This window comes from Neovison vison, chromosome 9 (assembly GCF_020171115.1).
Source record: "Neovison vison isolate M4711 chromosome 9, ASM_NN_V1, whole genome shotgun sequence".
Lineage (NCBI taxonomy): Eukaryota > Metazoa > Chordata > Mammalia > Carnivora > Mustelidae > Neogale > Neogale vison.
In genome coordinates, this window is record NC_058099.1 from 8009837 (window position 1) to 8029451 (window position 19615).

Here is a 19615-nt window from a genome sequence, read left to right on the forward strand (position 1 = left end):
ACTCAAAAGCAAACTTCTTAGTGGGTGGTTAAGGCCTCCCACTCCCCAGTGGTTCAGTAGGCTCCTGTCCACCTTCCCAGGCTCACCACCCACCCCTCCTCAAGCGGCACCAGCCAAAGGAGACTGTTCACAGTTCTCTAAACAGAGTGCTTTGATGCTGCTGGCCTTTGCACATATGGTCACCTCTGTCTGGGAAGTCCTCTCCCACCGCTGCCTGCTAAAGCTCTATTCCTTGGGTAATCCCTCCACTGGGAAATCTCCTTGCACTGCCCTAGGGAACAGCACTTTCCTCAGCCCCCTTCATCTCGAAGGAGAGGCTTTCTCAGAGTCCCCAGTGCCTAGCAAGGGTTCAGCAGAGCACACAGATGCTCAGTGAATTGTCTGATATCAGAATCTGTCCAGACTGGTGTCCCGCAAGATACTGTTATTATATTCTTCACTTGAACATGTATGCATGCATATATATATATATATATATATATATATATATGCACACACACACACACACACACACACACACATACCAAGATGCCTTGTGGACGCCTACACTGCATAAACACTTTGCTCCTGATTGCATGGCTGAGCACCCTGAGGTTAGCAGATCTGCACTGGAGCTAGACAAATCTAGGTTCAAAATCCCTGCTCTGTCACTTACAGGCTGTCTTGGACGTGTCTCAACCCTTCTGGACTTCAGTTCCCTTATCTGTAAAATGGAGCTAACAGTAGCCACCTCATCGGGTTTTTCATGAAAACCAAATGAGAAAACGCATTTAGAATTTTTGCAAACATGCCTGGTACACGAGAGATCAATAAATATTGCTGAATGAATGAGTTAATGAATGAATGAGCGGCCTACAGAACGGCAGCGGTTCTTGCAGACACATCTTTCTAGCCCGTTTTCCAGAGGGAATCCAACATCAGACTCCTAGTAAAATCAGTTTCAAGTCTGGCCCCTGAGTCTGGCTGGGGTCCAGTCCTCCATCCGGACTCGGTTCACTAACCTTCTCCCTGCAGCCCAGCCAGCCGGGCGGCCGCCAATCACCACAGCCTGGGCCCACCCTTAACCAGACAATTTACCAATAGGGCCTTCCAGATGCCAATTTGGTTGCTTCCCCTGCATCTCATAGGCTCTCCCGCAGACTGCGCCATGCGCGCAGAGCACTGTGGGACTTGTAGTCTAGGAAAGAGGCGGCACCAGAAGTGCGGAGTGTGGACCAGCTCCCGTTGGAAGCTCGGGAGGACTGCAAAGGGTCATCCTCTCCCCTCGATGGATGGCGCCCCTGTCTTACTGCCCTTCTTGGCCAGCGACAGGATCATTCTGCCCAGATAACTCAGTATTTACTGAAATTTTAGGTTTCAGTTTCAGATTAAATCTCCTGTTCTCATTAAAGGGCCATTTATGGAAGGTGCGGTGGTCACTCCAAAAAGCCCTCTAAGAATCCACGACGGAACTGGCAATCATGAATTTTTCGAAACGATTTGAAACTTGTACATTTTTTTAAAAAGATTTTATTTATTTATTTGACACAGAGAGAGAGAGAGAGAGATCACAAGTAGACAGAGAGGCAGCCAGAGAGAGGGGGAAGCAGGCTCCCTGCTGATCAGAGAGCCCAATGCGGGGCTAGATCCCAGGACCCTGAGATCATGACCTGAGCTGAAGGCAGAGGCTTAACCCACTGAGCCACCCAGGTGCCCCTGAACCTTGTACTTTTTAAACTGCATCATCTCTTCATATCATAAAGGCTATCAAAGCCCTCCACTGCCTGAGTTGGAAAGTTTAGACCCCCTTGGCGAGGCGTAGGAGTTGCTTCTAACTTCTGTATTTATTTACCTCGGGTCGCCTTCGGGAAAGCAGCGTTTCTCAGCTTTGCGGCATGTGAGAATCACCTGGGGAGCTTTATAAGGGCCTGGTGTTTGTGTCTTACCCCAGAACCTGAAATCTTGGAGGAATGACGCAGCTCCCTTGTTCTTAAAGCTTCTGGGGTTGATTCTCACGTGCAGTCAGCGTTGAGAACCACTGGTTTACACATGTCGGCGCTGCTGAAACACACTTTTCATGGATCTTAGCCTTAGCTCTGCAGTTCCCTGTTTCAAGTGGTCTCTTCCCCTGCTCCTGTCCTGGCTACAGCTTATCCTACCAGGCTGATCTCAGCTGTTACCCCTTTCCTTCCCTGCGCTCCAGCAGAGAACTTACTGCTGAAGCACTTTATACTGGGTTCTTTTCAAGCAGGACTGGAGTTTTTTGGTGACCTGTCTGTCTCCCTGGATAGGCCATAAGTTCCGTGAAGGCAAATACACAAAAGAGTCCTTTTACCACCTTCAGAGCCACTGAATCGGAATGGGGGGGGCTGTCAGGTGATCCTGTCAGGTGATCATAGACTCCAGCTATGAACTAGTTTCACAGAAGCACTGGGTACAGCAATATTTGTCACACTGAATCGATGAGGCATCTCATTTGTTCATAAGTCCATCATATTTTTGCACCTACTTGCTTCCCTGGGGAACTAAGCTCCCTGTTTCATATTGTCTTCATTCATTTATTCATTCATCCAGCAGATATTTTTGTACATCATAACAAAGGCCCGAGCAGTCAGGAGTAAACAGGAAACGCGGTTACCACCTTATGGGACTTGAGTCCCTATTAATTATACTATCCTTATTATTATCACTTCCTCTAAATAATATTGGATTTTTTTTCCCCTTGTAGATAGGATTTGTTATTCGAGCGTAGGTACACTGCCTTGTTCTCTTATATCCCCAAGATGCTGCTGGCACACAGAAGGCATTCTCTCAATGTTTACTGAATCAAGGCAACACATTTCATAGCACTTGTCACGATTTGTTAGTATGCATTTGCGTGATTCTTTGATGAAGGGCTATCTGTCCCATGAGCTGCAAATGCCCTGAAGACAGGAAATGAATCTATTGTGCTCACCATGCCTGACACAGGGCCTGGCCAGAGTGGGCCTCCGTGACTACTGCCAAGCAAATAAAGAAATACACAAGGAAGGGATCATGGAGAACAGAAAGGAAATCTCTGAACCAAACATTCACTGCCCTCTCCCCTCCCCATTCTCCCCGAAAAGGTAAAAAGTATTTTCTTCCTGAGCATGAAGGGATTTCAGGATAGAGTGAACATGGGCCCCAAAAGATGATGTTTCTTCTACTTACTTACAGGTTGACCTGGGACTCTACTTCAGGGTCTTCTGTTGGCCATGACTGCAGAGGCTGGATGCCGAAGGACAGAGACGACTTGGCTTTCCACAGAAGGGTTTGTGCCATCTGACTCCGACAGGACCCCTTGCTCAGCGGCTCCATCGGTGGGCCTGGAGGCTGAGGCGCCGAGCTGCAGCAGAAGGAGGTGGGAGAGGCATTGAGAGCAGAGAAGACGGATGGCCGGCCAGTCACGGGCCGATGCTGGCACTCCTACTCGAGGCCAGCCCCATGAGGAAGTCGGGAGGAGCAAAGCCAAGGCCCTTCCAAGACCTGGATGCCCCCTCCCCCGAGACTGCGCAGAGCAGTACTTGTGCATGCTGTGGGGAAGGAAAGCGTGTGTCCCTGGGGCCCAAGCCATCCTGTCCCCTCCCTCAGTACTGAGCGACGTCATCCACAAAGTCAAGTGAGTGGGGTCCAAGGTAAAAAGAGGACCATTGAGCAATCAAGCCATCACAGACTCATTCAGGATGGCAACACTCATTCAGTAAGAGACAGTTCTCTCGGGAGTGCTTTTGGAGATGAGCTAGAGGGGGCACCTCCATTACTATGTGAGTCCAAGGGTACGTGCATTTCTCTCCTTATTTCCAATTAAAATATGCAAGAAAAGCCATCAAAAGGGCCTGCACTGGCAACAACACTGTAGACAGAAAGGACCAAACCGACCCTTCGAGACCAATGGCTCATACAGTGAGTGAGCAGCAAAGGCCTGGAGGATAAGTAAATGAGCTGCCTGTGAGAATAAACTGAGAAATGTGCTCCGGCAACCTGCCTGCTCCTTTCTCTGAGGACACAGTGAGGAAGGTGGCAGAGGTGGTTCTGGGATGGGGCTGCTTCGTTAGGAACATGCAGGCATCTCAGCTCTGGACTGGAATTATTTTCTGAGCCAATAAGCAGCCCCCCCTTCTTCCCTCACCGCCCCCCCACTCTGCCTCCAGTGCCAGACAAATGAACAAACTAAATCCAGTTCCTTGCAAATGCAAAAACAGAAATCAAAAGCCATCTTTGAAGGCACTTTGGTCAAAAGGGACTCCTTAGAATGCCTTCTTCGTTAGGACCAGCTCACGCGGTGTGATCCCCGAGGTGGAGGCACCTGCCGAGGGAACCACCATCCCGCCTCGGAGCTGGGTGCCAAGGGAAGGGAGTCTCCGCCCACTCCCCAGCTGCTCCTGTCTTCCCAGCTAGGCTGCGGGCATGTTCCAAATGAAAAAAGTTCTCTGTTGCCAGGCTCGTCTGCCCTTCCTCTTTGAGCCTGACCCAACTTCCCCCCCGGGGTCTGCGTGGGCCCGGGAAGCCCCGTGCTGCATACCTGAGCCAGACTTCCAGATCATTTCACCCTAGGATGGCTTGAGGCTACTGATCTCGGCAGCAACTGGATAGACAACAAAGGCTCAAGCTTTCCACACCTGACCCATGGCAAGAAGCCAGGTTCCTGGGGTGTTATCAGTTGTTCTGTACTTTGTGGGACACCCCGTCTGCCCCACCCCGCCAAGTGTTCTGAAATCCAGGCTCCCTAGAGTTTGCGGCTGCCCTGGCAATCAACAAACCAACCACAAAGCAGGGCTTCTGGGTTAGAGATAACTTTTTGTTTCCTTTTAACCTTCTAGATTTTTAAAAAATTACTACTACTCCTAACAACAACAACAACAATAATAATACATGCAAAAAAATTATTAAGAAAGTGCTCCTAAAAAAAAAAAAAGCCATAAGGGAGTGGAGGAATCACAGCGGGGATGTATGGTTTCTTTGCAGGCAGAGTCCCCTGGGGGGCAGCTCCGGTTTGGGTGAGCTGAGCTGTCCTGAGTGGCCACCTATGACAATAAGCAACGCATATGTGGGCAGAGAGAGGTGTGGAAACATGAAGATACACGCTGACTTCCAAGATTTAATACACGTGAAAAAATATTTAGAACATTTCATTCAGAATTTCTATATCGATTACATGTTGAAGATAAAAGTCTAAGGAAATTAGAATTAATTTTAATGTGGCTACTAGGAAATGTAAAATCACCTACATAGCTCGCTTTATATTTTGGACAGTGTCTCTCCAGACACACAGCCCGAGACAAGGCGTGGAGTACCATGGTGGGGTTGGGGGGTGAACCCCCAAGTACACATATACCCAGAGCAACTGCAGGGGAATGAGGGCTGACGTGGGTGCCTGAGCCAAAGCGCACCGAAGAGGGGAAGGGAGAGGCACCCAGAAACGGTGAGAGGACCTGGGGGGATCTGATGGTACCCACAGCATCCCTACCTCCGTTCCCTTCCCAGCTCCCGTTTACATAGCGGTGCACTCCCCAGCGCTCCGTTCCCTACCTATCGGTGACGCTCTGTGTGACCTACGTCTGGAGACAGCATGACGTTCCATGACCTGCTTTCCTACCTAAACATAGTCTTAGACCTCTCTGTACATCAGTCACTACAGGTACAACTTTTTTTTTTTTTTAAGTTTTATTTAAGTAATCTCTACACCCCACCTGGGCCTCGAGCCCGAGTCGCGTGCTCTTCTGACTGAGCCAGCTGGGCACCCCTACAGGTTCAACTCTAGAACGAGAGAACCTTGTGTATTGCTTATCTTTCACCTTTTCGCTTATTTTAATCTTTAAATACTTAGGTTATTTCATTGTCTAAGCACGTGATTCTCCAGTCCTTGAATCTTTAAAAGTTTGGTTAAACAGGGGCGCCTGGGTGGCTCAGTGTGTTAGGCTACTGCCTTAGGCTCAGGTCATGATCCCAGGGTCCTGGGATGGAGCCCTGCATCAGGCTCCTTGCTTGGTGGGGAGCCTGTTTCTCCTCCCGGCCCCCTCCTGCCTCTCTGCCTACTTGTGATCTCTCTCTCTCTGTGAAATAAATAAATAAAATCTTTAAAAAAAAAAAAAGTCTGTTTAAACATACCTAAATCTATCTTTTGCCATAACTTTACTCGTGAGTTTCATTCTTTTCCATCCTTTTGGCTAATTCTTGAACTTCGTTTTCTAGCTCTTCTGATTCTGTCCCATCACAGATTAAAACTCACAGATGAGTTTTAATCTTTTTATTCACTTGTTAGGTTTTCTTAGTCTTACCTTCCCAATTTTCAAAAATGTATGTGCCTCTTCATCTCCTGACATTTTAGCTTTGCGGTCTCACTGCTGGATATATCTAGCAGCTGAGAAACTTCTTGGAAGGATGGCAGAGCACGTGTTCATTGGCAAAACTCCTTGGAACCCGTGGAGATGAGCAAAAATGGCTTGGTACATAGAAGAAACTTGCTGAAAGAAGAGAATGGCTCAACTCCACGCTCTGAGGGTCTGCTGTGTACAATCCGTGTAGGACAAAATGAAAGTGACCTCCGAGTCCCAGGCACCCGGCACCCGGCGAGGGACATGGGCAGGAATGCTCGAACAGCCTGACAACACCTGATTTGGAGGAATGAAGGCTGGAAGCAGGAGCAAGACTAGGAAGAAGCTGTTTCTTCTTCTTCTCTCTCTCTCTTTTTTATTTCCGCTGCCCCAGTGTGCTAATAACAAGGGCTGGCCTAATCTGAGGAAAGGGTGAAGGCGAGAGGAAAAAGTGAACCCTAAGAATCATTTGACTCTCTTGAAAGATACTAGCCAAAGGGACATTTGAGTCCACCAGAAGAAGATGCTTGGGAAATCACTCTGACCCAGGCTGTTTTTGGAGGGGCCTGTTTGCTCTGAAGTGGAGGGTAGGAGCAGGGGTTGGAAATTCGATGTGAGTCCTGCCAAGGGCCCGCAAGCCCCATAGGCACAGGAGCCTGGCAGATGGGAGGGAAAGCCTGAGGAGAGAGGAAGAACAGATGGCACATTCCCACTTGTCTCTGGACCCTTCCTGCTTCCCGAGGAGCGTCCGGGCCAGACCTCTAGCTCCAGCTCCGAAAGAGAAGCTTCCCCATTGCTCAGATGACCAGGGATGGGGGGGTCAAGGTGAATCTGCCCATGTTGTTAATGGGGAAACCCAGACCTAGACAGAACTGCTTCAATTCCAGAAGGAACATGCGGGAATAAACTAGCACAGAACCTATGAAAAAAGGTTTGCAAAAGGCAGATGAAGAGGACAGACCAGAAGATTTTTGACACGTATCAGAGATGAAAGACTACAAGGTCTCAGGTCTGGCTCCTTCCAAGTGGCCAATAGGCCCCTGGTACAAGTGCCTTCTGCTGCAGAGCTTCTGCTGAAATTCCCTGAGGAACCCGGACACCTTCTGGGAGCCACATCCACTCCCCTGCATTCTTGACCTTGTGCGTTGGTCCGTGCTCTGACTGTTGGCTGAAAGCAACCTTAAACCAAGTGCAAATCATCATTCTCGCCTTTCTTCAAACCAGCTCCGCGGCCACGGGAACAGAGCTCGGGGCACCAGAAGGCAGATTCGCTCTGTCCCCAAATGTTATGCATTTGTTTGCGGATACCTTGTCTCCTCCCTCCACTAGAATGTTCACTCCAGGAGAGCAGGAACCCCACTTGTCCTAGTCACAGTGTATCCCCAGTGCCTGGCACACAGAAGTGCCCGATGGCTGCCGAATAAGTGACTGTGTGAGCGCCAAACCGGGAGGGAAATAGTCATTTGGAAAAGGGAGACGATGTCAGACTGTTTTGGCGGCTCTTGAATGAGGTCACTGGTGGCTTGAGTCAGACCGCGGCGGGACCTGCTCTATTTCTTTGCCCGTCACTGACAGGCAGCTACTTTGTAAGGACTGTGACAAGTGCGTGGAGCAAAGACAGTCCATCTGCAAAACATCAATCCAGGCTAAGCTACGGCCCTGACACTAGAAAATACTTACTGGCTAGCAGGCCTTCTAAAGACACTTTTCTTCCCCGTCATCAAAAATACGTATGTCCTAAGTCCCGTCTGTGCTCACTATAGACTCACTGATATGTACAGTGCGCTTCAAGCACCGAGCTGTGGCCTGATTTCTCGTTTTTACCTCTGTACGGGAACCTTCACCAGCATGCTACTGACTTTTGATCAATGTGTCTCATTTATTTTTCCCGTGATTGGGGAAAGATGCTGTCTGCGGCAGACACTGCGGAAGGCCTTTTCAGCCCCATTCCAGGGCACAAAATTTAGAAAGCTAAAACGTCAAGGCTCTACCCTTCTTTGCAGCTTAGGGTTCTGGAGATGAATTAAGATTCCGCACATCGGATGCGCCCACGAGAGCCTCTCACTCAGAACGAAGCCTGGCGGATTCACAAAGAGGATGCAGGGCGCCGTCTTTGTCCTGTAGGTCGTGACGGAGCTCTGGTGGTTCCGGAGTCAGTGACTTCTTGATTCCATGGCTTTCTGGAGCCCAGTGGCAGCTTTGGGATCAAGGCAGAGTTGGCAGCGTGGCTCTGCGGTCAACTCAGGGGCTGGCAGCTTCTTGCCCCATCAGCTTCTGGTAGAGAGGGCAGCCTTCTCGGTCCTGGCAGACCATGGTGGTTTCTGGGGCCTAGGAGTCATTCCTGGGGGGCTCAGACTAGAGTCTGCTTTATAAGCACTTAATTCCCTATGTCACTACTAAACTTCATTCCGCTTATACTAGGTAGAGTGGTTCTGTGGTAAGCAACCGATTCCTGACCGCTAGTCTTAGAGCGATATTTGCCAGACTGGATTTTCAGCTTAACAGCTCATGGGACCCTGTGCGGAGCACAGAGTGGGGCGGGATTTTGTTCTGGTGGGTATGCAACGGTGGGCACATCCTCCAGGGGCAAGAACCAGAGGCTACATACTTTTCTGGAATATGTGGAAATCTTGCCTTTTGAATACAAAAGCGAGCTTGCTTGTGGCACTAAGCATTTCTGCTCAAACAGCAAAGACGTGCCAAAGGACAACCCAAAGAACGGGCGCTAATTGGGGATGCTTCTCGGGTCACTGCAGGAGCGGGGGACCATTATGCTCCGGCCGGCACTGCCCAGCTTAGCGCGGCTTTGTACCTTTTCAAGTGTGCCGCCGAAAGCTCTTGTCTCCAGAAGTGTGCGCGAAACACAAAAGAGTGGAGAAGTACCAGTCTAACCTAGAGATGCTTTCACATCTCCGGTAATAGAAATGTTACTGCGTCTCGAAGGAAGCCATGCTGGCATGCGCTGCGCCGACTGCCGGAATGTACTTTCATGTGCGGAGCCCAATCTGTCTGATTATCCTTCATACCCACCGTGATTTCAGGTCGAGCCCAGGGCCATAGGCAGAGTGGAGTGGGCCGGGTTCCTTTTTCATCTGACACGCTTTCAAATATGGGCAGGCAGCTATTATAGCCTCTGTCATTTTTCTCTTTTTCAAGTATTACCTCTCCTTCCCCTGCTGAAATCTTTCCTCTTTACTCGATCATTCCCATTGGATATAAACATCTTTATAAAACAAAAGTGGAAAACCCCAAATCAAAACCAAATAAAACCAACAAGTTTTCGACTCACAGCCCCTCTGCTCCTAAGAAGAGCAGACTAGACGGTTTCCAGTCCCCTTTCCTTTATCTCCTGAAGTCCGGCCAGTGAGACTTTCCTCCTCACTGTTCCAATGAAACAGCTCTTGTCAAAAGGCCACCGAGGACCCCATGATGCTAAACCCAATGGTCAAGTTTAAGTTCTTCTTGTTTGACCTATCAGTAGAATTTGACACAGAAAACCAGGCCTCACTGTTTTTTTTTTTCCTTAAACTGTTCATTTATTTTGATTTCCCCAAAATAAAAAAAAAAATTAATTACATCATGTATCCATGACACAATGTTTTCACATTTAAGTCTCAAAGTCTAAATCTTTTTTTAAATTAATTAATTAATTAATTTTTTAAAGATTCTATTTATTTGACAGACAGAGATCACAAGTAGGCGGAGAGGCAGGCAGAGAGGGAGGGGGAAGCAGGCTCCCTGCTGAGCAGAGAGCCTGATGAGGAGCTTGATGCGGGCTCGATCCCCGGACCCCAGGGTCATGATCTGAGCCAAAGGCAGAGGCTTTAGCCCACTGAGCCACCCAGGCGCCCCTCAAAGTCTAAATCTTACTTGGGGTTTATGTGAACAGTTAATAAAAGTCCATCAAACCATCATCCTTCCCAATAAACCTAAGTGATTTCTTTTTCTTAAAGTCTCCTGGTATCTTTTCCTTCCCCACAATTTTTTCCTTTCCCTATTTCACTATGATCACAGTCACACTACGGGACAAACAAAAACTCTGACGCGCTCTTTCAAAAACTTCCTACCTGAAGTCCGCGTCTGCACTGTCCGCTGCGGGAGCCACAGCCACACATGGCTACTGAGGACGTAACACACGGCTAGTGTGAACTGAGGTGCTGCGAGTGCAAAATATGCGCCAGCCAGAATTCAAAGAAAGTACCGAAAGAAGAAGTAAATTATCTTCCTTATTTTTAATACTGATTACATGTTAAAATGGTCACATTTTAGATATACTGAGTTAAACAAAATAAACTATTAAAATTAATTTCACCGGTTTCTTTTTACTTTTTAAGTTACGGCTCATAGAGGGGGTACCTGGCTGGCTCAGTCAGTAGAACATGCGACTGGATCTCCAGGTCATGAGTTCAAGCCCCACATTGGGCGTGGAGCTCACTTAAAAAAAAAAAAAAAATGATACAGCTACTAGAAAAATTTAAAATTCTATTTGTAATTCTACACACTTGTTATCACCAGCAGCCACCTGGTCCTTCTCATTTAACACATAGGAGCATCCTAAATATCTTTTCAAGTCAGAGAACAGAGACTGCTATCTATCTTTTTAATCTTTTTGGTATCAAATTACTAGTATTGTATTGATATGCTCCCAATGGACTTTTTTTTTTTTTTTTTTAACTTTTACAAGCAATCCTACAGGAGCAGCCTTTAACCAAAACCTCCTTGGGCAGCGGCACCTGGTCGGGGCTCCCATTCGCTTCCTGTTCTCCAAGACTCTACTTCTAGAGACAAGCAGATGCGCGGCTCCTATTTTCCCACACCTCTATGCTTGCATGTGCTGCTTTAGAATTTTTTCCCCCCACAGGAAAACCAGCAGTGAGTCTCACTGTCCAGGCCAAATGTCTTATCATTTTCTAACAGCATTGCTTGTTGGCCTCCGTCTCTGTTCAGATCTTCAGCTCTGGAAACCCAGACAACCAGACATAATTTCTCATATTAACCTCCTAAAGCAAAACGAATTTGACTATTGTCTTCCTCTGAGAAGGGAAGCTGGTTTGTATTAACTTAAACTCTTGGTGAATAATAAAAGTTGTTTTTTCCCTTCTCTTAGGAGAACAGACATAATATGAAAATTAATTTTCTTCTGTTGGCCCTAAGAGCCCATTATGTCAGCCTAATACAAGACAGCTCTTAATAATCCTTCCCAGGAAGACTGCTGTTTTTCCAAAAGAAAACTGACAGCAGCAGATTTATTTGTGATTAAATACTTAAAGGCCCAGCACAGACAAGAAGAATAACTATGTAATATAAAGAAATGAAGAACATGAAAACAGCCCACATTAAAATAATTGTTTACAAAACTACCTGGGGGGGGGACAAGAGTCTCCTGGAGAAAAAGAAAAAAAAAAAAAATCCAAGAATCTGAAAGTCAGGACAAACATAAGGAAGAAGAAGGCAACGCAATGCATAATGGATAATTGTTCTTTTTGGATCCCATCTTGGCCTCAAAAGTCATGTTCAGGAACAAGCAAGCATTTGTCTTGGCACCAAATTTGTTCTCACAAGGTGTAGGTTATATGCATTACTAACAAGGAAGCCACTATGTAGGAAGCAGTATTTAAGAAAGCAGAAAATATGTTTTCTATTTGTGATTCAAAATCTCGTCTCTGTGGGGCTCTGCACCCACTGTGGCTAAACTTAGTAAGCATACTTTAAACGCTCAACTAAGGTAGCCTTTTACAATGAGAACTAAAAAAAAAAAAGAAAAAAAAAATATATATATACATACATACATTAAACCTAGTGTTGGAACTCTGGGGTGGCATCTGGTTATGTAGTTTGGAAAGCTTCCCAGATGTAATGGCACTTTTCTGGGGTGGGGGGTGCCTAGCCCAGTATCCACTCCACTTCTTCTGGTACTAGCACTGCGGTTTTTCCTTTGGGCTGTCACTGCCTCTTGGTGTGTACAGATGGAAGTGATCCAGTCTCCCCGTTCCCCATTGGGCACTTGACCCTACAGCTCAGCCAAGGGAGTATGTTTTACCCTCCTCTAGCCGAAAAGACTGGTTCAGGGATGAGCATACAACCCAAGAGAGCCAACGAACGTCAAGCGTGGGAAACGTGCTCTGGAAATATTGAGAGAGAGGCAGGGTCCTTCTGCTGGGATTGTACGCCGGAACAAAGGAAGCCTGAAACAGTTAACTTTCTTTGCCTCCAGGAGGAAAGACCTTGAAAACAAAGTCCACCCAGAAGATGAAGAAAGCCTCCGGATGATGTAATCGAACACCTGGATTTACCCCCTCCCAGAGCTCGCTTGGTCTACTCCACGATTTTGCAAATTCCATGAACCAATCCTTTTTCTCTGCTTGTCATTCACCGACCTTGATAATCTTAAAGGGTATTAACAACTGGTCAGGCACCAATCAGAAAAGATGTGAGGCTTACTCGTCCGGCTCACAGCTCAAGAACTGCTTGATGATCACAACTGGGTGCCAGGAATAAGAACCGCTTGACCACCGAGTCTGTGCCCCACGGTCTGAGCCCCCGCTTTTCACCTGGCATCACCACTCCAGGCACTGTTGCTGCAAGCAGCTGTCAAAGCAGAATCATGAATGATGGGTGGGCAGCATAACGAGGCAGACTTTGACTGGGCTGTTAGGGAAAGGCAACAGAGGTTGCCCAATAACAAAGAGGCTTACAGTATGGGCTCCTGGACCTTAGACGTAATAAGCGGAAGGTGACCAGCTGGGAAGGCTGTTATAGGAAAGATGCCTGCGTTGCCCTAGTGGGGTGGTTCTCAAAGTCTGTCCCTGGGCTGGCAGTACTGTAAGCTTGTTAGAAATGTAATTCATAGGGCGCCTGGGTGGCTCAGTTGGTTAAGCCGCTGCCTTCGGCTCAGGTCATGATCTCAGGGTCCTGGGATCGAGTCCCGCATCGGGCTCTCCGCTCAGCAGGGAGCCTGCTTCCTCCTCTCTCTCTGCCTGCTTGTGATCTCTCTCTGTCAAATAAGTAAATAAAATCTTTAAAAAAAAAAAAAAAAAAGAAATGTAATTCATAGACCCGCCGCCACCTAGTGAAGCAGAATCTGTGGGGGTGAGGTCCGAGGACCTTTTTCAAGAAGCCCTCCTGGTGATTCTCTATGTGAGGACTGAGGACCACCGTATGAGACGAGAGTGCCCTGGTTTCCAAACACAGTTTCTTGAGCCCTGTCCCCAGAGATTCTGATTCAGGACACTTGGGGCTGGGCTCGAGAATTTGCATCTCGAGCTAGTGGATGCTGCTGGTCCAGGGGCCACACCTGAAGCCCCGCGCTCTGGGAGGCAAACCTATGTGATGTCTATGGTTCCCTTCAACGTTGACCATCTTCGATCTTTAGAATTAGCCTTTCAAATTCAGTCCGACTGGGTAACCCTGCCAATACCGTAGCTCGTCTGTGGTTCGGCTCTATGAAAGGCTGCAGCCAAAATGACATAGCACAGCAATGGTGATTTAAAATAACTCAAGTTCATTAACTTTATTTCTTGATCACCACAGAGTCACAAAAGGTAACAGGTATATTTCTTAAAATATATCACTGAGCAACAAAAACAACAGGGATACCTGTTAGCCTCCCTCATCCAAAGTAGGTGTCTCTGTAAGCAGCCCCTTAAAATTTTTTATCGGCCAGTCCTAACCAGCGCCCCATGTACCTACTGTTCTCTTCAGTCTCTCTTTTCCTAAATCTGCAGCTCAAAAATGCAAAAAAGCAAGGCAGGACCTTGCTGGGAGGGGTAGTAGGGGAGGAGGAAAAATTGAATGGGTCAAGCTAGAATTTTAATGAGGTAAGACAAGGGAAAGGTTGAGAACTTGCGCATAAACGTGAATCACTTTTGCCTGGAGAAGTTGCCATTTGGTAAAGCTTTGTGCCAGAAGCTCTTTTTAGCACTTTGCATAAATTAGTTCCTTTAAAGCTGACATCAGTCCTGTGAGTTAGGTGTTATGTCATTCTACAAAGGAGTTTATCAAGGGTCAGAGGGTTAAGCAACTCGACCAAGGCCACACACACGTGACAAGTAAAAAGAAACCTGAACCTGGGTAGGGCTCCCTCCAAAGTCCTCTTTTGAACACTATCTGATATGGCTTCCTACAAAATGAGGACAAACACACCTAGGGCAAGTGATTTAACAACATCAGTGTCTTGCCCCCTGGCCCCCAGATTTCCCAGCTCGACTCTCACTGCCACCTGCCTGGAGGCCTAAAGCCTGGGCCACGCCCCACCTTGTTCCTTTGCACTCATCACGGGCTGTGTCCGCCTGCCAGCCGACCATAAAATGGACACAGGACATTTAGCAAAGACAGTTGCCATTCTGAAAGTCATGCCAGTTTTTCCTGCTGTCAACATGATTGAGTAAATATGGTTAAACCAGATTCTGAAAGGCCCCGCACACGAGGCAGTGGCATTTAAACTTGACACAACAGGAAATTTAAACTTGACACAAACACAAGTCAATAAACTTGACACAAAGTCACTGAGGACTTTGGAGTAGGGAGGCTGAGCTGGCAGCGTGCCCCCAGGTGAGGCGGAGGCTCTCGTCCCTGGTTAGAACCACCTGCAGAGCTTTCCTGAGCATCCACACATGCCCGATTCCCACCCTGAACCTTCTGGAACAAGAGATCAGCTGTGGGGACCCACACACTGTGTGGTTGAGATCGTTCACAGATGGTTTTTCTTCTCCTGGCCGTAATTGTCCATTATGCTGATCCAATACAAGAGAGCTGTTAATAGGTTCCCTTAAAAATGAGGTAATTCGGATTAATGGATTAAAGAGGAATTTTTTTTTGTTGTTGTTGTTGTTGTTTTTTTTTTAAAAGATTCTATTTATTTACTTGACAGAGATCACAAGTAGGCAGAGAGGCAGGCAGAGAGGGAGGAGGAAGCAGGCTCCCTGCCAAGCAGAGAGCCCGATGCAGGGCTTGATGCCAGGACCCCAGGATCACGACCTGAGCTGAAGGCAGAGGCTTTAACCCACTGAGCCACCCAGGTGCCCTGAAGAGAAATTGTTTTTAAAGCAACAAACATAAGAGAAATTGGAGATGAACACTGATCTGTTTCACATTAGGAAATTACTTTCTAATTAAGCATCAATAGCAGGAATAAATAGATTTAACTAACTTTTAAGAAATAACAATAAAAACTTTATCAAAAAACACCGTAAAGAAAGTTGAAAGGCAAAAAATGGACTGTAAGAAATACACTACAGATTTGGCCACAAAAAATTAATTTCCTTTTTTAAAACAATTTTATTTATTTACTTGACAGATAGAGATCACAAGTAGGCAGAGATGCAGGCAGAGGGAGAGAGAGGGGGAAGCAGGCTCCCTGCTGAGCAGAGAGCCCGACATCCCAGCACCTGGGATCATGACCTGAACTGAAGGCAGAGGCTTAACCCACTGAGGCACCCAGGCACCCCAAAATTAATTTCCTCAATAAATAAAAAGTGCTTCCATTCAATAAGGAAAAGATAAACATTCCAAAGGGAAAATGGATAAAGTGCATGCAAATAGATCTCATTTTCAAAGAAAAAGAAATTATAAATAAATATGCGAAAAAAGTTTCACCTCACTCCCAAAGAAATGGACCACTGTAGCACATATTGCATTGCACTGTGGCTGGGAAAAACAGGCACAAGTTACATGCTCTCAGGATGTTAACCGGTATGACCTTCTGGTGGGCAATTTGGCATTATGCTTCAGAAGTCTTTAAAATGTCCCTTTTCTTAGATCCAGTTATTTCCATCACTTCCATGAACTTATCTTAAGGAATTACCTCTTTATACACAGACTAATGCACACAGATTTGATGTGACTTAGTAAGAGTGAAAACTGGTCATACACAGCAGGTACGATAACAAAAAATGGGTTAATGGGGCACCTGCATGTCTCAGTCAGTTAAGTGTCTGCCTTCGGCTCAGGTCATGATCCCAGGGTCCTGGGGTCGAACCCCGTGTTGGGCTCCTTGCTCAGTGAGGAGCCTGCTTCTCCCTCTCCCTCTGCCTGCTGCTCCCCATGCTTGTGCACCCTCTGTCAAATAAATATATAAACTCTTTCTAAAAATGGGTTAAATAAATTATAAATTGTAAATAAAGAAGTTATTTTTATAACCAGAAAACTGGCAAGGATTATTTCTAAGGTTTATACGATATGTCCACGGACTTTTAAATAGAGAAGAAAACCTCTAGAAATCATTTTGTCTTTCAGGTGTGAGGTCATGGAGACCAAGGGTGGGGCGGTAAAAGTGAGAAGCTGGAGGAAGAGTAAAGTTTCCTAAACTGGCGCTATCCCAAATCATAAACATTGGTCACACGTGGCTATTTAACTTAAAGGCCAATAAAGTCTAGAATTCAATTCCTTAGTTGCACCAGCCACATTTCAACAGGGCTCGAGAGCCACAGGTGGCCGGTGGCTGCGGTATCCGACTGCACAAATAATAGAATGTTTCCGTCATTGTGGCAATTTCTGTTGGACAGCTCTGACCTAAATGTTCTACCTCAGGCCTGGATTCAGCTTTTGGCTCTATCTTTTCAGCCTCATCCCTTGGTACATTTTTTCCCATCCGCTGTGCGCCAGCAGCAAGCATAAGCAACAGAAGGACAGAGAACTTATTTGCCCTGTTCTCCCGGTCTAGTGGGGGAGACTATTATCCAGGTAGTTCCATGCAGTGGGACATGGAATAGCAGATACATACAGAGATTACTGACACAGCACAGAGTTCAGCCCAGGGTTCAGGGAAGACCTCCCAGAGGAAGAGGGGGCAGGTCTTAGCCAAAAACATTCGCCTAAGTAGAGCAAAGAGCATGACAGGAGTAAAGGCACAGGTGAGAAAAAGCACAGCACAGGGAAAGAATTACCAGCTGGTCAGGCATTTATTCATTCAATAGATAGTAAACGTCCCTGCTAGCCAGGCCTGAGGCAGGCTCTGGGGACAGAGTAGTGAACAGGACCGGATGGTCCCCGCGGGGATGAGGCTTACACTCTCATCAGTCCCGCTAGGAGCAGGTCACTAAGGGTGAGGGGAGCAGGGCAAGGGCCTGCCACCTCATACTAAGCATCCTGGTTTGTCAGCCTAGCTGTTGATTCCCTTTAAGCGGCCTCAGTGAGGGCCAGAGTCCCACCCCCTATCTTTCTCTTTGTCCCCACCCCAGTCCCCATCGCTGCCGTGGGACATGGAGAACTCCTGGAGAGGGGGGTCGTGCTAAGACCCCTCCAGCGGCCAGTGAGGTTGTGGTCTTGAGAGGTGGAAGAATAAAGACAGAAAGTCTGGTGGGGAGGCTCCTGGAGTCGTCTGGAAGGGGGGTGGAGGCTGGAAAAGGGCAGGGCCGGCTGGAGCCGGAGCAGGCACTCGGAGTTAAGAAAATGCCCGCTGAGAGAATGGGTCTGGCAGAGCGGGGCGGGTGGAAGGCGTGTCTGTGGAGCAAGGTTCCAGGGAGAAGGAACCCAACAGGACAGTTTCAGGAGAGTTCCCCAGGCCAAACGAGGGGGGCTGGGATAGGCAAGGGCTCCCCCCGGCAGAGGAAAGGCGTCGGCGGGTCGGAGGGGCCCCGGGGACCCGGCGTGTTGGGGGGCCACAAGGTGTCAGGATGGGCGGGGCTGCGAGGCAGCAGGTGTGCCCTTACCTGCGGAGCTAGGCTGGGGAGGCTGGCGCCGGCCTGGGTCCTGGGGGCAGCGCAGGGAGGCTCCCGCAGGAGGGAGACCTCCCTGGGACTTCAGGGGGCTATTTCCCGACCTTGTCCTTGAGCATTTATAAAAGGCGGCACGGCACATTCCCCAGAGTCCGAAACCCGCCTGGAGCCCGGCTCTGCTCCGGGCCTGCCTCAGCACCAACGCTTTGGGGGCGTCTCGTCGGGTCTGGGTTCCCGACACTCGCTGGTTCTTCTCTGGGGCGACCCCCTCCCGCACCTGACGCGCGGACGGCCCAGCCCTCCCTCGACCCCCGGCCGCTCGGCCCTGGCTCCTCGCCCGATCCCCTCAGACCCCGAAGAGACCCCTTACCGCGCCGCGGCCTCGCAGCCCTCGGTCCCCCCCTCAGAACGTCCCCCACCCACCACGTGGCCGGCTCCCCGCTTCCGCCCCTCCCGGCCGCACCCCTCCTCGGCCGCGGTACCTGGGGCTCTCGAAGCTGCACCCCCTGCGCCGCAGCGCCGCCCTCTTCTGCCGCAGAAGCGCAGCGGCCGCCCCGCCGGGCTCCGGCTCCATCGCCCCGGGCGGGGGCCGCTGGCTCGGGCGCACTCGGGTGGGCTCGGGCCTCGGCGGGGCTCGGCCGACCGCTCGGCTCGCACGCCGCAGCCCATGCCCCGCCCCGCGCGCCACCGCCGGCTCCAGGCCCCGCCCCCGCCCCACCCCGAACTTCAGTCCAGCCTGCTCTTTGCCCCGCAACTGGGTCCAGACCCCGCCCCTCCCCCGCCCCGAGCTTCAGCCCCGCCCACCCCGGGCTCCTCGGCCCGGCCTAGGCCCCGCCCTGCGCCCGCCCCGAACCTCAGCCCAGCCCTCCCCGCGCTCCTCAGCCGGGTCTAGGTCCCGCCCCAGCCCCTAGCTCCAGGTACGTCCTCCCCACGCCGGCCCCACTGGGTCCGGGGTGGGCTCTCCTCACCTCGGTTGGGCCCAGACACCCTAAACGCCCACCCTGTCCTCAGCGAGTCGGGCCTGAAGCCACGCCCCTCCCGCTCCTAGCCCCTCAGCACCAGCCCACGCCCCGCCCACCTACTCCTCCACTACTGAGCTTCCGCGCAGCCCCTGCCCTCACCCAAAGGGTCAGCTCCCGGGAGCGTCGTCCCTCCACACCTCAGTGCCTCCTGGCCGTTTCTCACGTCGCAGCGTCCCTCTGGGGGCCGCCCCTCCCCGTGTCCCGTCCGCGGGCACGGAGCCCCTTTTTCTCTAAAACCCCCGGTACAAGGGTTCGCTCACTCCTGCTGCCTTCAACCCAGCTTGGACAGGGCTCCGCCCACAGCCCGCTTTCCCCAAGCCCCGCCCACGACACGGCCCCGCCCACACCGTCTCACCTGCGCTGGCAGCAGGCCCCCGCGGGCGACGCGCGGGGTTAGGATACCTGCCCTCAAGGCTAAATAGTCGTGTTACGGCAGTCTGCGTTCGCTAGCGGATCTCTACACCCATTAAATGGAAGTACTGCTGTCTCCTGGTGGCCGTTCGTGGCGCCTGACGCAGTGAGAATAGAGGGGCTGGTGTTTTGCAGGTGACCAGTCGTGGGTTCGAGTCTCAACTGGATGCGATGTACTCTTTCCACCGGTGTGACAGCCACTGCACCTCACCGT

At 49.5% G+C, this 19615-nt stretch overlaps 1 protein-coding gene across 2 annotated transcripts in view; it reads right to left on the reverse strand.

The window, feature by feature from the left end:
* Positions 1 to 18548, reverse strand: part of GARNL3 (GTPase activating Rap/RanGAP domain like 3) — a 144279-nt gene extending 125731 nt beyond the window's left edge. For both annotated transcript variants that reach the window (XM_044264869.1, XM_044264867.1), the window contains exons 1-2: positions 18451 to 18548; positions 3176 to 3346 (exon numbers count right to left, since the gene is read on the reverse strand). In XM_044264869.1, the coding sequence (XP_044120804.1) occupies positions 3176 to 3346; positions 18451 to 18542 (263 nt within the window). In that variant the 5' untranslated portion in view covers positions 18543 to 18548. The remainder of the gene's footprint in view (positions 1 to 3175; positions 3347 to 18450) is intronic.
* Positions 18549 to 19615: the final 1067 nt, after the last annotated feature.